General features: G+C 45.1%; 1 protein-coding gene across 7 annotated transcripts in view; it reads right to left on the bottom strand.

Annotated features, from left to right (window-relative positions):
* Positions 1 to 19,049, bottom strand: part of LOC144819055 (kynurenine/alpha-aminoadipate aminotransferase, mitochondrial-like) — a 442,105-nt gene that overhangs the window by 360,375 nt on the left and 62,681 nt on the right. For 2 of the 7 annotated variants that reach the window (XM_078677067.1, XM_078677068.1), the window contains 5 exons: positions 18,574 to 18,646; positions 18,047 to 18,130; positions 17,911 to 17,940; positions 14,268 to 14,336; positions 3,197 to 3,365 (listed from right to left, as the gene is read on the bottom strand). In XM_078677067.1, the coding sequence (XP_078533193.1) occupies positions 3,197 to 3,365; positions 14,268 to 14,334 (236 nt within the window). In that variant the 5' untranslated portion in view covers positions 14,335 to 14,336; positions 17,911 to 17,940; positions 18,047 to 18,130; positions 18,574 to 18,646. Of the gene's footprint in view, positions 1 to 3,196; positions 3,366 to 14,267; positions 14,337 to 17,910; positions 17,941 to 18,046; positions 18,131 to 18,573; positions 18,647 to 18,733; positions 18,798 to 18,910; positions 18,980 to 19,049 lie in introns of those variants that run through there. The other 5 variants (XM_078677064.1, XM_078677065.1, XM_078677063.1 and 2 more) reach the window with 3 other exon arrangements.

The following is a 19,049-nucleotide window of genomic DNA, read 5'->3' as shown; positions in this document are numbered from 1 at the left end:
CCCAGGTCCTGGAGCTTTGGTGTGGCATCAGCAGCATGCCTCCTTTAAGAAAAACGGAAATCCTGAAGTTTTAGGCTCTTTGAAGACAGCTCTATTCACACCAAGATCTTGCTGCCAACTAATGTGAAACTCCGATGAACCCACCTCTTCGCGCTACAGCGACCGCTAACAACCTAATACTGCACTTCACACTGTACCACTGACAGCATGTGGTCATCGCCAATGCGAGTCTCTAGCAACGACCATCAGCGAAGACCAGTCTGCTCTTCATGCTACAGGAATGACCATCCCTGATGCTCTCCATGCTCCTCGCAGCCTATTCCACCACGAATTGAACTCTTCATGCTGGGCTTTAGAAGGCAAATTTTTCAGTGGGACTAACTTGGTCCCTGTATTTGGCACGCGCACTATCGAGATCGGTCTGAACTTAAGGTTTTTACCCAGGTTCGAACAACCAGATACCGCGAGTGGCGCCACGTGCTTTTAGATGCTATACTTGCCTTAAATCATTCAAATTGTTTATCTTCGGTTCTACTGATTGGACTTTTGTCGTTATGGTGTCCAATAATTTATTACATTTAACTCCATTTTTCTAGATTGTTGTGGGATTTTTCTTGTGTATGCACTTTATTACTGTTTGAATGCTGCATAAATGCTTTACACATTACCTCCAAATTAAGCTAGACTGTTTTTGTGCCAAGCTACCTGAATGTTAAGCACAGGGTGATTTAGTGACTTTTTGTGGCTCAGCCTGACAAGGATTGTGGCTGTTGCTTGAGAAGTGCTCCCATCCCCTCAATCAACAACCCCATTTCATGTACTCCTGCTCTGTAGCAGCAAATCTGTTTCTGCGAAACGCCACAGCGAAGGTACCTGTCCCCATGGGGCCTTGCTCAACAAAAGCTTTCTGCCTTCCACTTCCTTCCACTGCTGGAGGAATCTAAGCTCCATAAAAGTGACTAAGTCAGAAGGTAGAAATCCTCACCGGGCAAAGGTGTCAAAATATCTAGCCGGTGAGGGACCTTCCTTGGGTGCAAATTTTGAATTTCTCCTGCTTTGAACTTTCCCACCAAGAGTCAACTGCTTCACCAGGACAAATCGCCTGACAGCTATCTGGCTTTGTAGAGCCCCTTCTTGGCCACCGCCTGCTGCCTTGCCCCTCTGAGGATTTTGGACTTCAATTACAGGTAAAACTTCAGACTGGGAAGAACCCGGTCAGTGTATCTGACCAGCACCCTATCACAGCTGGACTTGACTTTAGACTTTGACACGGTCAAGCACAACCAGCTGCCTCCGTTTGGCACTTTGCGGCACTATTTTTATAATAACCGTTTTTAAAACCATATCTATGGTTCCCCTTATTGCATTTTCGTTGTGGTGTTGTAATTCTGTTCATGAAACGGGTTTTTATCTTGTTGTGTTTTTGACCTTGTACCCGTTTTAGCATTGTAAATGCTTTATACATGTTCTTAAGTTAAGCTTCTCTGCTCTGTGCCATGGGTTTAAGCTCCGGTTTAAATTAATTAAACCTTTACAGGCCCTAACAAGAATAGTGGCATTATTACTTGTGGTGAACTACCATCCACCCCAACTAAAAATCCATTTTCTCACACAATTCAACACAAAAGGCTGCAGTAAATATCTAATTACGTTAAGTGGATAATTCCTGTACTAATCTCTTCTTCATACACCAATGACACACATTAAGCAACATTCTGATTTCCTTATAATGAGTGAATAAATGGTTTTGAAGGTTGTCACACTTTTAAGGAATACATAAAACACAGGGACACCCTCTATGGTACCTTCCAAGGATAAGGGATCAAGCCCAAGCAAGAAGGTGTACTATTCTTGAGGATTTACTGTACTTAGCCAAATTTTTGACTGTTTGGCTGAGGTGGCATTGACTTATGAAGTAAGGTACAGGACGAGGAAGGGGATCAGGTGGTAATGTCAAATGAGTGCTAACATATCTCAAACACAACCTGGGCTGTAATAGCCACAACATATAGTTATATACCCAGCTCTGAAGCACATCACATCTAATGACTACAATTATTTCATGGATGAGGGATTTAAAAGAGAAGTAGTCCATATCAATCAATCAAGAAGTTATAAAATGCAACAGCTATTGATAAGAGTGTCACTGAGATAAATAAACTGCATCAATTCAGTCTATCCACAGAGTAAAGCGCTCAAAAGGCCCGATTGAACAATCAAGTTTTCACAGCTTTCCTATAGAGATATTTCCCCCTGATCTTGCGGCATGTCATGTCTCTTTCACATTTTTAGGACATGAATTCATTAGTAAGTAAAGTGTACGTCGCAAACTGAATTTACACAGGTTCCTCTTTTTTCATATGTCTGAAGATGAACTTTACAGTCAAAAATAAATATCCTTTGGAAACGTTATAGCTGTTACTACCTCAACACAGGTAAGCAGTTTCTCGCCATGAAAGAAAAGCCAAAGAAATAATCTCTTAAAAATGATCACTAACCAAAACAAAAACCCTAAACCATTCAAATGCAGTAGAACACCGGTTCTTAACCTGTGGTCCGGGAAAGCCTGGGGTGGTCTGCGAAACCTGGTCAGGAGTTCCTTGACTGCTTAAAAGATTAAATAATATTAAGATATTAATAAAGTATAGATAAATAAAGGACAATTTAGAATTGAAAATTGTAAAACATTCTGTAAATGTAAAGGGATTTTAAATTGGAGGATAACAATTAAGTTATTATCCTCAGATTGATTTATGGGAGCAGTGAAAGTGCATCAAATGGAATATAGTATGGACAATGAGTAGCCTGACTTGAAATGAGAAAATATCCAATCTTTTGATTAAATCACATTTTAGCTTGTTTTATATTTGTTTGTGAACTGCATTAAATAAGATATTTCTTTGTTTGTATATTTGTTTGATGAATGCTTCCTTCTGTATTTTAATGTATTGTTTTGTCATTCACATTATCAAAAAAGGTTTAGGCCAGGGTCCCTGGCTTTCAGTAATTACTCAATGGGAGTCCCCTGATTCTAATAATGATTCAGTGAGGGTCTCGGGGTTCCAGTAATGATTACTTGGGGATCCACAGAAGTCAAGGGTTTTTAACCACTGCTGTAGATGGCTACAATACACAAATTAAAGATATGGTACACATTTGTCAACATGCTTAAGCCCATTAACTATTTTGTACTCACCCTTGAGTGGCAGTGTACTGGAGGGCGGTCTTCATCAAATCCTCGCCAATTTCAACAACACTTCCATCATTTACCGTAATACTGGCCTTCTTGAATGGGAATGTGCCAACATTCGGTACACCTCCAGCCAAACTGATCAAAGATGGCGGCGACCTCAACACGAGTGCAGCTAGCATTAAAAGACAGACAGTGATCTAAATACAGGTTATTTGCATTGTTAATATTTCAAAGATTTGAGTGTTGTTCTAGCAACTGACAATATGAGACAACCTGCAACATAACAGCAAAGTGGTAACAAGCATTTGCAATGCAATAGGTCTCGCATTATGAACGTTTGAGCTATTGGTCTTGTAAATGACAATTTTTTTATTTATGTGTTGGTTTTGAAAATAGCTAAATTAATAGCTTTGTCATTTACAATGCCAATAGTTATAACTTTCGCAAATGTGACACCTATAGCATTTGTAATGCAACATATTTTGTATTTACGTGACTTAGATGTATTGATATTACAAATAACAATGGCTTTTAATTTTTTTAATAATTAATACTTAAATAAAAGTGATTGTAATTTATAATGGCAATAGCTTAAACTTTTGTAAATAACTTTTGTGAAGATTATGTTCAGTGTATTTTATTGTGACGAAAATCCAAGAACAGAAGTGAAATATTAACATCTTTTTGTGACATTTGTAATAAAGCTTGAAACATTGAGAGAACATTTGAACCAGTTGTTGTTGAATGGTTGCACAGATTGATGCTGTGATGGCGCGGAGTGATGTTGTGGTTGCGCTGAGTAATGCTGTGGTGGTGTTGAGTGATGCTGTGGTGGTGCTGAGTGATGCTGTGGTGGTGCTGAGTGATGCTGTGGTGGTGCTGAGTGATGCTGGGGTTGCGCTGAGTGATGCTGTGGTGGTGCTGAATGGTGCTGTGGTGGTGCTGAGTGATGCTGTGGTGGTGCTGAGTGATGCTGTGGTGGTCCTGAGCGGTGCTGTGGTGGTGCTGAGCGGTGCTGTGGTGGTGCTGAGCGGTGCTGTGGTGGTGCTGAGTGGTGCTGTGGTGGTGCTGAGTGGTGCTGTGGTGGTGCTGAGTGGAGCTATTGACATTGTAAATGGCAATATTTTTCAGTTATGATTTTTAAGTGCAGTGATAATTTAAAGAAACTAGGCTATTGCTGGTGTTTGTAGGCTGGAATACCAAAGTATTGCTGCCCTGAAATCTGTGCTGAGAAGGGATACCTATTAAAAACAAGCGAGGATCAGCAACACTATCTATTTTTAATTTAGCACGCACTTTAGCTGCAGTAAATAGGCATGGAAAGCAATGCCAAGGCATAAACTTAGAACCTCTGCTTTCTCCTGACTGTGGCCATAGGGGCATCCAGCATTGTGCTCTGCATAGGTTGCACAAGTGTCTCTCCTACGCCTTAGGAGCACCCCTTCAGAGTGCGCAAGTTACATTGGAATAGAGCAGCAGAAGTGGGTGATTTTTCTACTCCCAACACTTCAGTTCTCGGCTGGAGGAGGCGTTGCCGTCTGATGTCATGTTGGCAGTTTATGACTATGCGGTATGCTTATTAGAGCTGTGAATCCGCTCTGGTTTAAACTGTTATCTATTAATAAATAAAACAGGCTAGGGGAAGGTGGGGGGGGCGAGAGACCCGTGTTTTCCAATAAAAAAAGTTACATTTAATAAAAATAATTCAAACAAAATACTACGTGCACAGAAAAGGGAGAGGAGGAAGGATGTAGGAGGAAGGCAACACAGCTAACAGGGGCGGGGGGAGGGGTGGGGGGGCTGGAGCAAAGTCAACAAGGACAATCTGTGAGGCTGAGAGCAGATTTTAGAATGCAAGCGGGGGCAAAGCCATACCACCTCAAGGCGGCATCGGAAGGCTCGTTGTTAGGGGGAAGGTGGGGCAGTCCAAGTCCTGTGTATTTTAAAGAAAAAAAGTATTATCTCCGGCTGCCACCTGCACAGACAGCGAGCGCCTCCTACATCCGAGGTAGAGGATGCGGGGGACTCTGGCACTTCAGCTGAGGGCCTAGGATGTATGCCTCGCCCCCTTCACACCAGGCCTGTTTTGATCCCGGGCCAGCCAGTGGGGCAGGAGGATGTGGTGCTTCATGGCAAGGTAGCTCAGTGGGCTATGGCGCCTGCCTGTAGAAATCTGTACTTCACCTGAAGGCCACTCCTTTTGAAGCCATTCTAGGCCACACCATTTGAAGCCTTTTAAATGAGTTCCATTGTTAACTGCAGAAAACTCAGACCACTCCCCTGCACCTCAAACACACCACACTGCCAGGGTTGCCACCTTCCCAAGAGAAACAGAACGGCCACGTATTGTTGGATTAGGAGTCTGATACTGAATGAGACTTTAAAAAAAAATCGTATATATTTATTAATAGCATCACTTTACAGCCTTCGTTTCCTTTATTAGCCCCGGACCGTTAGCACCTCTGTAAAACCCATTTAAATATGCTTTCTGGTCCTGTTTGCTGTATGTACAGGCAATGGAGAAAATACCGGCTTTAGGGTATTTTTATTTTTTTGTACCTACGAAGACGTAAAAAATCCGATGGTGACTATAGAAAACGGCCGCGACAACCCTACACACTGCCTGCTAGATGAAGTGACGGCTTGATGACCTGTGTCAGAATCGTCACGTATGTATTAGGCTGTTCTCAAAGCTATTAGCACTAGCATGGGTAACATCAAACATTTGGATTAATATATGTGTGAAAAGGGCAGCATTGAGGTTTGGGTGGAAATGTTCATATTGTGAGTGAAACGGCGGCTCACAAATAGGATCACAATTAACGGCTAAAGTTTTGAAGATAACAAAAAAAAATTAAACAGCGCATACGTTTCACAGTAGGGGCCACCCACTCTGCTGGAGCCGTCCGACACATAAGTGGCAGTGTTGGAAGAGAGTGCCTGTTCCTGCTTCTCGTGTTAATACTGGTCAAGGTGATGAATCAACTGTTGATTCTCACATTACACCATGTACCTCTAATGCTTACATTACTTCTAGCACCTCCAACGCTTCTTTAACTAATTCCCCAAGGATGCATAGGAATTGCTCTTTTCCTTCACGTTTTAAAGACTATTATTTTTCGTAAGTTTCTTTTAATTTTCATTTCTTTCATTTTATTTATGTAAGGAAGTGAGAAGATGTAGAGTATAAGTTAGTATTAGAATCAGTATTTCTTTCATATTGTTTCTTTCATCTTGTACTCATGTTCTGTGGCGCGCACACATGTTCTCTGGCGCGCACTTTTGAAGAGGATGTTTCTCTTCAAAAGTGCATCGCTCGAGAGGTTACTGGGGCTTTCAATGTAAACTGTATTCTTATGTCATTGAGCTGTTGGTCTTCTGTGCAAGCAGACGTGCTCCTGTATCTTGCGGCTTACTTGATCATTAAACTTCAAAAGGTTTATCTTCTACCATCTCGCATCTACTGGATCTTTATTTATTGAAAGCCTCATCTTTACAGGCTGCCAAGTGTGAGTTAACAGCCTCTTGGAGACGCTGTCAGATTCCTCCCATTGGTCACGCTGTTTGGCGAGAACCACAGCGCGAGGCTTAATTGCGCTCGAATAACATACATTTCACCACTAACGCTGTCCCACCTCTCACCCCAAACCCAAACCCAAACATGCTCTAAACCCTTAAATTACACCTGGCCCCCCAAAACACAAACCCACCCTCAACCCTGAAATGACCATGTACGCCCTAAAATCCAAAAGCCCTACAAACCCCCAAACTGTTTATGAATGCGGAATGCCGGGAGGCGCTGCTGTGATTGCAAATGATACTTTCTGTACCCCCAGGCTGCACTTCCTTCATAGAGTATTTCCATAAACACATAGTTTAGAGGAATCCGATTGTTAGACTCATTAAACAACTACGGACAGACCTGCTCATGGCCCGAAGAATAGGTCTTGCAAAGGAAAACAAGCTTTGTCGTCATGGTGACTGCCGAATTCACTCATCACAATACTAAAATACATTTTTAAAAAGCACAGCTGCCTCGAACACAATGCCAAAATCACCTACTGTAAACCATCAGTCTGCCGGCTGGATGTGACAATTCGGCCTATTTCAGGCCACCAAAGCTATAAGAATGGCTTGGACGGCAGTTAATGGTCATTTTTAATGTATATTGAATTAACTGTTGCTGTGGTCATCCCTAAATTAGCCAGGCAGCGCCACCTCGTGGCAGACTGTTACTAGCACCATTGTTGACAATTAAGTGCCCGTGCCGAGCACCGGAAACCACCAGTTTAAATCAAGCACTGATTTTGCAATACCAAATGTTTTCTATTATTTGTTCTTTTTTTCGGATAATGCATTCTAAGGATAGGAGAGGTGTTCTAGCTTATATGCCATTGGCCCAGCAATATTCAATCCTGGCCATGAGCCATCATATTGTACTATGTTAACTATGGAACATTCAGGGCAATGGGGGCATTGGGGGGGGCGGCCGACCAAAGGGAGGCCTGCCCCGCCCGGGGGAATTTGGGGCCGGGGAAAGGGGGGGGGGTGGAGCTGGCGCCGCCCGGGGACGGGTTTGGGTGTTTTTTAGTAGTTTTTGGGCTGGGGGGAGGGGCTTGGTTGGGCTCCTTTTGGGCTGGGGGTGTGCTATCCGGCCGGCCACACGGCAGAGACACCATTTTAAGTGTGGTGTCTCGGCCGCCGGGCGGGGGGTTGTCGGATGGACAAATTATTGGAGGGACACATTTTTCGAGTAGATAGCCTGCAGAGGAATGGACTGAACAATAACACAAATGAGAGGCTGGACATTTCGCTGGTGCAGGCCGCGGCAGGAGGTATGCTGGACACGTCGCTGGAGGTTGGTGGAGCTTGGGAGAGCAGCATGCGGCTCCACGCGGCCGAGCGGATGGGCCGGCTCTGCCTGGTGCGGGCGGTCGGGCTCCCACGTGGGACTAGGTGAGTCTCCGCTGCCCCTACCCGAAGGGTCCCTACGGCCGCCGGGGTTTGTGATTCGGGGCAGGGGAGAAAAAGACTGCTGGACTTCTTGGCAATGGGCCCCAAATTAATTAGATGATATTGTCAATATGTTATGTAACTTGCTTGCTTCCGTTATCTTCTATAACTGTTCACATGTAATGTACAGAAGTATAGTCGTCCAGTATTCATTTGATAAACACTTGATAGCAGAAACTGATACCTCAAGCGCAAGGAAGTAGATTTAGTTCTTTACAAGACGGCTGCTATTTCGCAGCTTGTTCGTTCTGGTCACGTTCAGTTGCAGTCTCTCTTCTCTTTCAAATCCACGCTGTGCAAGTCCTTCCTAGCTAGTCTGTTTCTTTCACTGCCAGGGCCCGAGTGTAAGGGCGCGTGACGGAATGGGCGTTACGGTGCCTGTGACATTAGCAGTTGCGATGCGTATGTGTCCTGCGTCATCGCCAGGGGCTGAGGTGAATTCGAGTATTCCATTCCTCACTTTTTTGTGCTTTCCTCACTACTACTCAGGGCCAGTGAAGTCACAGGCCCCTTTCTGTTCACAATACTGAAAATGTTCAACTTAAAACTCCTACCAGCGTTACACTATGAAATTGGTTTTCAAGCGCAATGCACGGACCTGGGCTTCAGCGGGTATAAGGCAACTTCACTGGGTATGCTTTTAGTCTTCCTCATTTGCTAGTGCAAGCCCATATTACGCTATATTTTGGCCTGATAAATCAGCTCTGTACTGGAAGAACTTCAATGGTAAGATGCTGGTACAGGAACAAACCATCTCGCCCAGTGGCAGCAAAGTTTATTTTGTAAGGATGTTACATGAATTTTAATTGTTAGTAAAATGAGCCCTTAGAATATTTTATGGCTGTACACGGACTGCATTTTGCACTTAGTTAAGGCAGTAGTGTAAACTAGTGTTCATATAGGGGAGAGCCAGTCAGGGTACAGTGAAAAATGACTTTGGCAGGTTTTCGTTGCCAGAACCTGGAGCTATTAAATATACTTGCTTGTAAATACCATGCACTTTGCACTATGGTCTACTACGGCTTTTAAAGATTACCTAAAGGGTGACTTGACAGTATTTTAAAGGAAAGCCATTTTATACCGGCTCACTCAGGCTGCATTGTCACCCTGGAGACATGTTTTAAACATACTATTTTAGTGGGTGGCACAATGAGTGCTGCAGCCCACTAGTAGCATTACTTGGCAGGCCCTAGTTACAGGTGGGTCTATATACTAGGGATCTTCAAAGGGAATGAAATGTGCCAATTAAGTGAATACCAAGTTTACATTGTTTAAATGGAAATCACAGGCATTTTGCCCCGGGCAAACAAAACAGGGTCAGTAAAGGACGGCAACAATCTGGGGGGATACCACACAAATGTAAATGTAAATGTAGTATACTTGTAAAGCGCACAGCTGCCCCAGCAACGGGGCGTCCCGGCGCTGTATAACTCTGGGGAACCCGTCCTGGCTTTCCCTGTGGGACGGCCCCTTGCTGGGAGTCCCCAAGGTGGAGCCAGGCATCCCCGGAATTGGTGGGGCCGTTGTGGAGATTAGGCAAGCTAATGCCCAGAGTTGCCGAGTGAACCCCTGATTAGAGTAAGCACCGAAGCAAGAATTATCGAGTCTGCTGACCAAGGTCCACGACCCTGCCGCGTCGGGAATTGAACCCTGGTCCCAGGCTGACTTCTGCTCTCAGGCCTGCCGCCTCTAACCAGTGAGCCACACTACTCCACTGCTCCACAAGAATTGGTAGTTTCCAACAAGGAATCATTAAATCTATGGGGAAGATTTCTGAGAGTTCATTGGGTTTAGCTAGTCCTTTTGGTGAAAAAAACCTGGGAAATAATCATGCGAAGGCAACTTTAGACAGAAATAAATTTGAGGTGATGCAGGATTATTCAACCCCTAAGGGCCCTGTAGGAGTTGCCCCCCTTTTTCGTGAAAGTTCTCTAAATGTTTTGCTTTCCCCGTAGACCAATTTCCTGACATAGAATTGCCAATCTAGATGCTTGGGTACTTTGCCGCTGCTGATCAGTGTCAAGGTATAAGTGTTCCCTATGTAAAGTGTAATGGTAATTGAATGGCCATGTTTGGTATGTTTGCCTTCCTAGTAAAGTCCCTTCTGATGGGCACTGTGGGTGTCAGGGCCAGTAAGTCGAGGGTGCGTGGGGAAGGGAACTCAAGGCGGCAGTGTAGGAGCTGCGCACAGTTTGCTAATTTGGCGTGTGTTCCTGACGAGTGCAACCACTTGTCAGGCCTGACTTCCCCTTTTTTCATACACATTGGGCACCCATATGGTAGGTCCCGGGTAATCCCTGGGCGGGGTGGAGTGTGGGTAAAGGGAAGGACATGTGCTAAGGTGTGTAATGTCCTGACAGTGAAAAAACACTCCATTTGGTTTTTCACTGCTGAAAGGCCATTCTGCCTATAGGATAGAATGGGGGAGGCCGGGCTGAGGTGTTGACACAGGGAAGGGTTTGAGATGTCCCCTAGCTCTCTGACTGGAAAGAAATCTTACCTCTGCAGCAGTACGCTGTTTTCGACGTACCTTTTATTGGTTTGCAGTTATATATGGTAAAACGCTAAGTGCTTTCCCTGAGCAACAAAGACATATTCATTACATTTGGTAGGCAATGGCGATTGATTGATTTGCTCAGAAGCACTGTGCCTTGGGCTGATGCTGAGACTCGAACCTGCTTCCTGAGCTCCGAAGTTAGTAGCTCTCTAGCCATTACGCCACAACCACTCGCAAAAGTGCGAAAGCATTTTCAATAGTATATACAACAAAGCCATGGTGTTATGTATGCATGTGGTATATTTATCTTATCCAACTAACAACTTTTGACAAAGCCAATAGTCGTGGCTGGTTGTAGGTGTAAGGTTACTTGTATATTATAAGCGGCGGCAATGACAGAAGCAGCAAAAGACCAGTTAAGCTGAGCACATATTGGGATTTATAAGGGGGAGCCAAGTGCAGGGGTAGATTGTCCAGGGTGTCTGGGAGGGCTATGGCGTCTTGGAGGACTACACGGTGCTTGGGGCGGCCTGGGTGAAGGTCTGGGGGGGGGGGGGGCTGGAGTTATATGTAGGGACACGGGGGGCATTGATGGGGGAGTGTTCGGGCCTCATTCGGGCTCCGGTGCAGCTTTGTTGGTAACCTGGGGTTCTGAAAGGGGTGGAGTCTACCCGTCTCGCTGGGTCGGGGGGTTTTGGCAGAGCGTACTGGATCCTTTTCTTGCCGTCATGGTGCACATGGGGCGTTTTTAGGTGCTGACTACATTTTGGGGTGTCGGCCTAGGTGCAGGTTTGGGAGGCTCGAGCGGACGGTGCTGGCGTATAGGCGGGAACCGGGAAAGCGTCTCGGTTAGGCCGCAGGCATTTCAAGGGCATTTGGGGGTCGTGCGTGGGTGAGAGGTACGTTCTTTGTAGTGGGCTTTTTCCTGGCGGACAGGCTCTGGAGGGTGACGCACTGTGTGGAGGACTTCTCCCTGGGCGCCAGAGGGGACGCACGGTCCCATGTCGGTGTGATCATTCTCCGTGGTGAGCTCGACTCCATGGTCAGGGAGCACGCCCGCCGGAGGACAGGGGGGTCGCAACGCGCGGTGGAGTCTGACGCGGAACGGTGACGCAGCCATGTCGGGGGCGGCGGGGTATGGGGGTGACGGGGGTGTTGGGGGCACTGCGGCAGGGTTTTTTTCCTGGCGGACGGGCTGCGGTGTAGAACGCACCATCCGGAGGGCTTCTCTCTGGTGGGACGGCCGGTTTCAGCGGACTGCCTGCAGGCGCTGGGCTGCTTCCCAGGCCTTGCATGGACAGGGGGGGGCCCTGGGCGCCAGAGAGAGGGCACGGCCCGTTTCGGTGCGGTCATACTTCGTAGGGAGCTCGATTCCGCGGCCTGGAAGCACGCCCCGGGGGTGACGTTGACTGAGGGCATGGCCCTATACATTTAGCGATGGAGGGCATGGCCCTAGGCATTGGTGACGGAGGGTATGGCCCTATGCATTGTGTCGGAGGGCATGGCCCTATACATTGGTGACAGAGGGCATGGCCCTATGCATTGGTGACGGAGGGCATGGCCCTATGCATTGGTGACGGAGGGCATGGCCCTATGCATTGGTGACGGAGGGCATGGCCCTATACATTGGTGACAGAGGGCATGGCCCTATACGTTGGTGACGGAGGGCATGTCCCTATACGCTGGTGACGGAGGGCATGGCCCTACACATTGGTGACGGAGGGCATGGCCCTATACGTGGTGACAGAGGGCATGGCCCTATACGTGGTGACGGAGGGCATGGCCCTATACATTGGGACGGGGGGGGCATGGCCCTATGGTTAGGGGGGAGGACCTGCCGGCGGTACGAAGGCATTGACACGACAGCACGGTGTTGAGGGGGGTCCGCGGCACGACATATGGTTAGGGGTGTGGTCTTTCCGGCTGGGTCATGTGGCACGTCCCAGGTTTAAGCGATGGGGAGTCCTAGGGGGGGGTCGAGGACCGTTAGCACGTCCCTCGAGTGGCGGTTCTTCCTAATATATTGGGGAAGAGTAAAAAATCTGTTTGGATTATCGGGGGGGTAGGTCAAGCACAATAAAGTATTTTGTCAGGTGGAGAGGCAAATTGACGTTATGCTAATTGTTACTGTTTGTGGATTGTGGGAATCAGTTAGGGGAGGGGGTGGGGGTGAGTCAGGAAATTACATATTTATGAGGTTTAGATTGTGCGGCGCAGGCCGAGGATGTTATTGTATAGGATGCACCTGCTTCCAATAAAGCGGCCTTTGTCACACCTACATTGAGTCTCGGGTCGGTGCTTTTCTTCCCCCCCTCCCTTTCCCCAATGGGCCCCAATGGGGGCACTGGGGGGGGCAGCCGACCAAAGGGAGGCCTGCCCCGCCCGGAGGAATTTGGGGCCGGGGAAAGGGGGGGGGGTGGAGCTGGCGCCGCCCGGGGACGGGTTTGGGTGTTTTTTAGTATTTTTTGGGCTGGGGGGCGGGGCTTGGTTGGGCTCCTTTTGGGCTGGGGGTGTGCTATCCGGCCAGCCACGCGGCAGAGACACCATTTTAAGTGTGGTGTCTCGGCCGCCGGGCGGGGGGTTGTCGGATGGACACATTTTTCCCTCCCTCCCTCCCTGGGTCATGTTATAGGGGGTGCCCCAAAAGGGGCAGGTATTTCCCCTTTTTCGGGGGAGTTGCTTTTCGGGGGGATTTTTGGGGTGCCGGGGGGGATTTTGGGCGTTGTTTTGTTGGAGGCTGGTGCAAAGGGGGTTTTTTGTGATTGGGTGGGGGGTTTTCGCATGTCGCTGGAGCAGGTGTGGGGTGCATTCTGCATGTAGGGGCGGTTCTTCCTAATATATGGGGGAAGAGTAAAAAATCTGTTTGGATTATCTGGGGGGGTAGGTCAAGCACAATAAAGTATTTTGCCAGGTGGAGAGGCAAATTGACGTTATGCTAATTGTTACTGTTTGTGGATTGTGGGAATCAGTTAGGGGAGGGGGTGGGGGTGAGTCAGGAAATTACATATTTATGAGGTTTAGATTGTGCGGCGCAGGCCGAGGATGTTATTGTGTAGGATGCACCTGCTTCCAATAAAGCGGCCTTTGTCACACCTACATTGAGTCTCGGGTCGGTGCTTTTCTTCCCCCCCTCCCTTTCCCCAATGGGCCCCAAAGGGACAAGAGAAAGAGAGCTGTTAGGACAGAGGCTGAACCTAGTCTGTATGTTGGTGGATTGGAATAAAAAATCTAAAGACAAATCCCTGTCTTCTGGATTGATCGTAACACCATATATCACTATGTTGACTGTAACTGTTGGATTATTGCAGTCTACAGGTGCCAGTAATGTTTACGAGTGTTGTTTTCCGAAGTGAAAAGGCATGATGATAAAAGAAGAACAATGCTTTGCAAGCACCATAGCAACAAAGAAAAAAGCGTATATTAATCTGCAAACATTTTAAATAATTACTCTTTATGTCGTTTGTGGTGATATAATAGGCATACTGAAGCAACGAGTGATGAGGCAATTGCATGAAGCAGCAGAAATAAATAATATACTTTAGTTGAGAAAAAGGATGCACTTACTCAGCGCTCTTATCGGTGATGTCTCTCTTGCTGCACTGACTGCATTAAGGAATCTAGAATAATTCATTTCTGGAAGGGGAATACAGAATAAGTCTTCATTACAATGCCATGCAAATTAACACACCTTTCTTTCTAAAAAGTAAACTAAACAAACATGACGATTTACTATTTCCCTGAATAAGTGAGAGACTCGAAGACTAAGAAGCCATTTTAATTATCTACAGGAGCTTACTAAAAGAGGTCTTCAGACTAGTTTGTTCACAGTGATTTCAAAGCTGAGTTGTAGCAAAGTTTGAAATACCTTTTGAGGATGCAAGAGACCAATTCAAACTACAAATGCAATCAGTGTGGACATTCTATTGGCTGGCGTTGTTCCTTGTCTAACAGATGGTATTAGTGTAACTGAAACTAGCTTCAGCCTTGTTTTCATGCTTATGCAAGCAAATGCCTAAAGAAAGAGCCAGTCTCTGACATTTAGAGCATCTCTTTTGCATGTTGGCTTAAAAAACAAGGCAGTGTTGATTAACTTCTTCAGCCGAAAATATGTACATTAGTGTTACAACTGGAGGTCATGGTCTTCCATTCCCATAACCTGAGACACCTGTATCAGCGCATTAAAACCTTTCAAGTTTCCTAAATAGACCCATATAATTTTGCGCTAGAGTTTTAATCTTCGGAGTTGTGTAGTCCACGTTGCTCGGCCTTTGGTGCTCTCTGTTTGGAAAGGTCACTTTAAATCAAAATGGGCCCACATAATACTTCTGAATGATTTGCATAAGAATGACAGACATTAGTACTTTTTTAAACGCTTTATAGAAGTATTATGGTCAAACTACAAAATATGTGATTAGTAAATTAGCCGCATTGCATTTAAATCAGGAGTAAAAGAACTCAGTACAGTACAGTTCAGTATGAAATCTGCATAGATTCGCCTTTTAAGAATGGGAGTAGGGGTTCTCTCATGAAAGAAATACAGAATATTATACAGAGCTTTGGACAATGGGGTTCACACATTCAGTGGGAACATATGATTCATTAAGTTCAACCTAATAGGAACGAAATATTCCTTAATGGAATACATTACATGATTTTTCCACCAATACATTGTGGTTTAACTATTCTCATAGTCTTGGTGTGAAAGTTTTATTGTTTTTTTTAGTTGTATATAGCGCAAACTAGACCCGAGACATCAGGTATCAGAGCGCTTTATATGAGCACCAGTTTTGTTACAGAAGAACACATTCATTTTTGTTAGGCATGGGGAGATTAAGTGATTTGCCCAGTATCACAAGATGTTGAGCGTCATTGCGGAGACTAGAACTCAGTCCCCCAGCTTCAGGTCGACATCTCTAACCGTAAGGATACTTCCTCTCCCCAAGTTTAACTGATACAATGTTAAAATAATCCAACCTCTCCAAATGTATTAGTAAGAGAAGGTGGTAGAAGAGTTCGCTGGGGTACATTAGCTGCATCAGATGAAAAAATAGCTCATTTGTATTCCGAGATCATCCCCCTTCTAGTGGTTGCTTTCAAAACTTTCGGAAACTACCAAGGCCTAGAAACTAGGCTGCTTATGAAAGCTAACCATAAGGAGTTGTTCTTAAAGTTGACAGGCTTTTTTTTATAAACATGAAAAAGATAAGAAGCCTGACCCCAAATTGAAACACGAATGGTTTAATAAGGCGTGCAGGGAAGCTAAAAGTGCAGATATCTAGAATCAAAAATAAAGATGTCCTAGGCACCAGAGTAGCCAGGTTTCATTATAAAAATACCTTGGCAGAAGTTAAAATAGCCTGGGAGAATGAAAAATAGGAAGCGATCAGGAAAGCTTTTGACTCCAGAGACACGAGATCCTTCTGGAACCTAGTGAAGACAGGGTATTCCGAAGGCAACTCGGCTATTGCTCCAAATTTAGCAGAAGCATGGAGATCGCATTTTAAAATGTTATACTCCAAGTCCCTCGATGATACCATGGCACAAGGATTGGTGGATGTCTATCATATACCCTTAAACATGGACTCACCACCTTGTACATTGCTGGAAGTCTCTCGGGCTTTGGGCAAGATACTTCCAAACAAGGAACCGGGGTTTGGACAGAATCCCTGGCGACCTGTTCAGAACAGAACAGGCTATCTGGGCACCCTACTTGCAGTTCATATTCAATGCTATCATCCAAGGTATGGAGCTCGCTGCAACGTGGGCTGGTGAGGAGATTATCCCTATATTCAAAAAAGGTTCCCCATTAGACCCGGCAAATTATCTGCAAATTAGCCTTATTGATGTCACCCAAAATATATTTGCTCAGGTTCTTCTGGGGCGTCTGCAATCATGGAAGGACGAGTCAAAAGTTCTAACCCCTCTACACGCAGGATTTAGGTCCAAAACTTCAAATATAGACCAAATCTTTAGATTGCAGCTAATCTACTGGAATACAATAACCTTGGGATGGGGTAGCCTTTTTTTTTTACATTTGTGGACCTTAAGTCCGCTTTTGACATGGTCCACCGTGAGCAGCTATGGGGACTCCTATATGATCTGGGGGTGCCGGTCTACCTTTGCCAGCTTTTAAAACGCCTTCACAAAGGCACTTATGCAAGGGTAAGATTCGGCAAGAATGGAGTACTGACTGCCCCTTTTACTGTGGAGAAAGGGGTGAGGCAGGGATGCGTGTTAGCCCGTACCCTTTTCTCTCTTTTCCTGAACGGCTTAATTGACACTTCTACCAACGACAAGCGTGCTTAGCATGAGGGAAATAGTTGCGCTCCACTGGATAATTGGCCAGGTAAGTGATCTAGGTTTACTGGTGTGGTGCTACTAGGAAAGGGGTTATCCTAGCAACCCCTTGACAATGTTATGCTACGCATACATCTACTATTCAAGCAACAAAACCTGTGCACACACATAAATATCAATAACAAGTTATATGTTGGTAGTATTCTTAGAAGAAAAATGGAGAAGGGCAGTCGGTGTTCGTTGAACGTGTTGCTTTAATTTGCGCCAGCCGACACGTGTTTCATTGGAGTGCAATACACTCCAAATCTTCAGGGCTGGAGAAGACACAAAAGGACAATCTAACTGACTGTTCTAGCAAGAATGTCAGTTACAACTCAAATCCAGATCGATATTGAGTAAAAGCCATACAAGAATCCAACTTTAAAACTTTGTTACAAACAAAGAAATCAATCCAGATGTTCCACTTTCATGTGAAAACATAGGAGAATTGCCAGTGATCATGCAAAGGAATACATTTGGTGTGTGTGAGAAAAGAATTATTGGTGACAAGGCAAAAGTGCCAGATGCAAAGACGGTGATATCTTTACTCTTTTTCACATTATAAGATACTCGAAAACGATTGTGTACAGTCCCTTAGATGGTTACAACTATTACACATTTTGATACAACTAATATTTTAAGGACCGTTCAAAATTTTAATACAACACGAATCACATTTCTGTTAGTGACAGGTTCACTCTATTGCGTGAAACTTGAATTGCCACCCAGATGCGTGAGAAGGCAAAGGAAGAAAGAAGACCAAAAACACCTGTGAGTATAATCCTCCAATATTGTGTCACCTAAAAGGACCGTGTAAAATAGATGCAGTTGTACGGTGATAAAACCACACATAGGCATGCATAATACATACCTAAATTCTAATGGATAGTACAGTAAATCCCTATAATGGGGAAGGAGAGGGGGAGAACTTATTGTAGCTCCAAATGAACCTGTGGACTACACACGAACAGATAGTAAACGTAACATTTCAAGGACTGGTGACTTACCCCACGACTGGTGATAATTCCGACCCAATCTGGGTGTCGATGAATTGTTCAGCGGGTGATGGCCAGAAGAGTCGATTGGAAGCGCTGTCGCATACAAGGTCCCATGAGGTAGATATTAGGAAAAGGAAAATATGAGACTTTAGGAAAAGTGGATTGTGTGTTATTAAAACACTCAAAAACTAGGAAGTACTTAATAAAGCCTATTCATGAGGTGTATACGTTCTGTACTACCCCACTTGAAACCTCGTTCTACTGAGTACGTCGAGCTAAACTAAGTAAAATAATATACAGAAGATATCGCTGAGGACAGAGTGATAAAAGCTGCACTGGTTCATTATAAATAAGTATGGCAGCCTGGCCAGCTACCTATATCTGTCATTCTGCTAGTTAAAAGTAGTATATAATATACAGGTGCTGGTGAAGAACTCCATTATGAGGCATGTTGAACACCACTGATTCTATCTGAAGGAAGGTTATTCTAAATGTGATACATTCTAGAAATCACAAGTCTATAGGATAAGACCCACCTGTGGCGCTCTGAGAAATGAAAGACTACGCCGATTCTAGGCTAGGACAGACGATGAGGAATCTTCATGGATACTAAGGGTTGGGATACAAAAAAGGGAGTAATCAGTGCTGGTGAAAGTAATAAACAGCGATATAAGAATTCTGTCAGCTGTCACTTACGTATGTGGAGTTTCAAAAAAGGAATAGTCTCTTCGGTGATAGTGTCAATGAACACAGTGATAGTCTGTATTAGAAATCAGAATAAATTGAACAGAATATCAAATGAAACTAACCCCCCTTAATAGGCAGAACTCATCATTACACCAGTTTGGAGCAAACGGATCTACTGACACTTACTTACGAGTTCAAGGCTCTGCAGTAGAACTGCATCCAGAATCGGAGCGGAGTTCTGTTCAGTAGTCTAAGCTGGAAAGAGAAACAATTCAGAATAGTAGCCAGAGGCCACGAATACCTATGGAGTAATACTCGTCGGCTT

This window comes from Lissotriton helveticus, chromosome 2_1 (assembly GCF_964261635.1).
Source record: "Lissotriton helveticus chromosome 2_1, aLisHel1.1, whole genome shotgun sequence".
NCBI classification, from domain to species: domain Eukaryota; kingdom Metazoa; phylum Chordata; class Amphibia; order Caudata; family Salamandridae; genus Lissotriton; species Lissotriton helveticus.
Note: the sequence above shows the minus strand (reverse complement) of the source record. Positions and strands in the feature narration are given on the sequence as shown.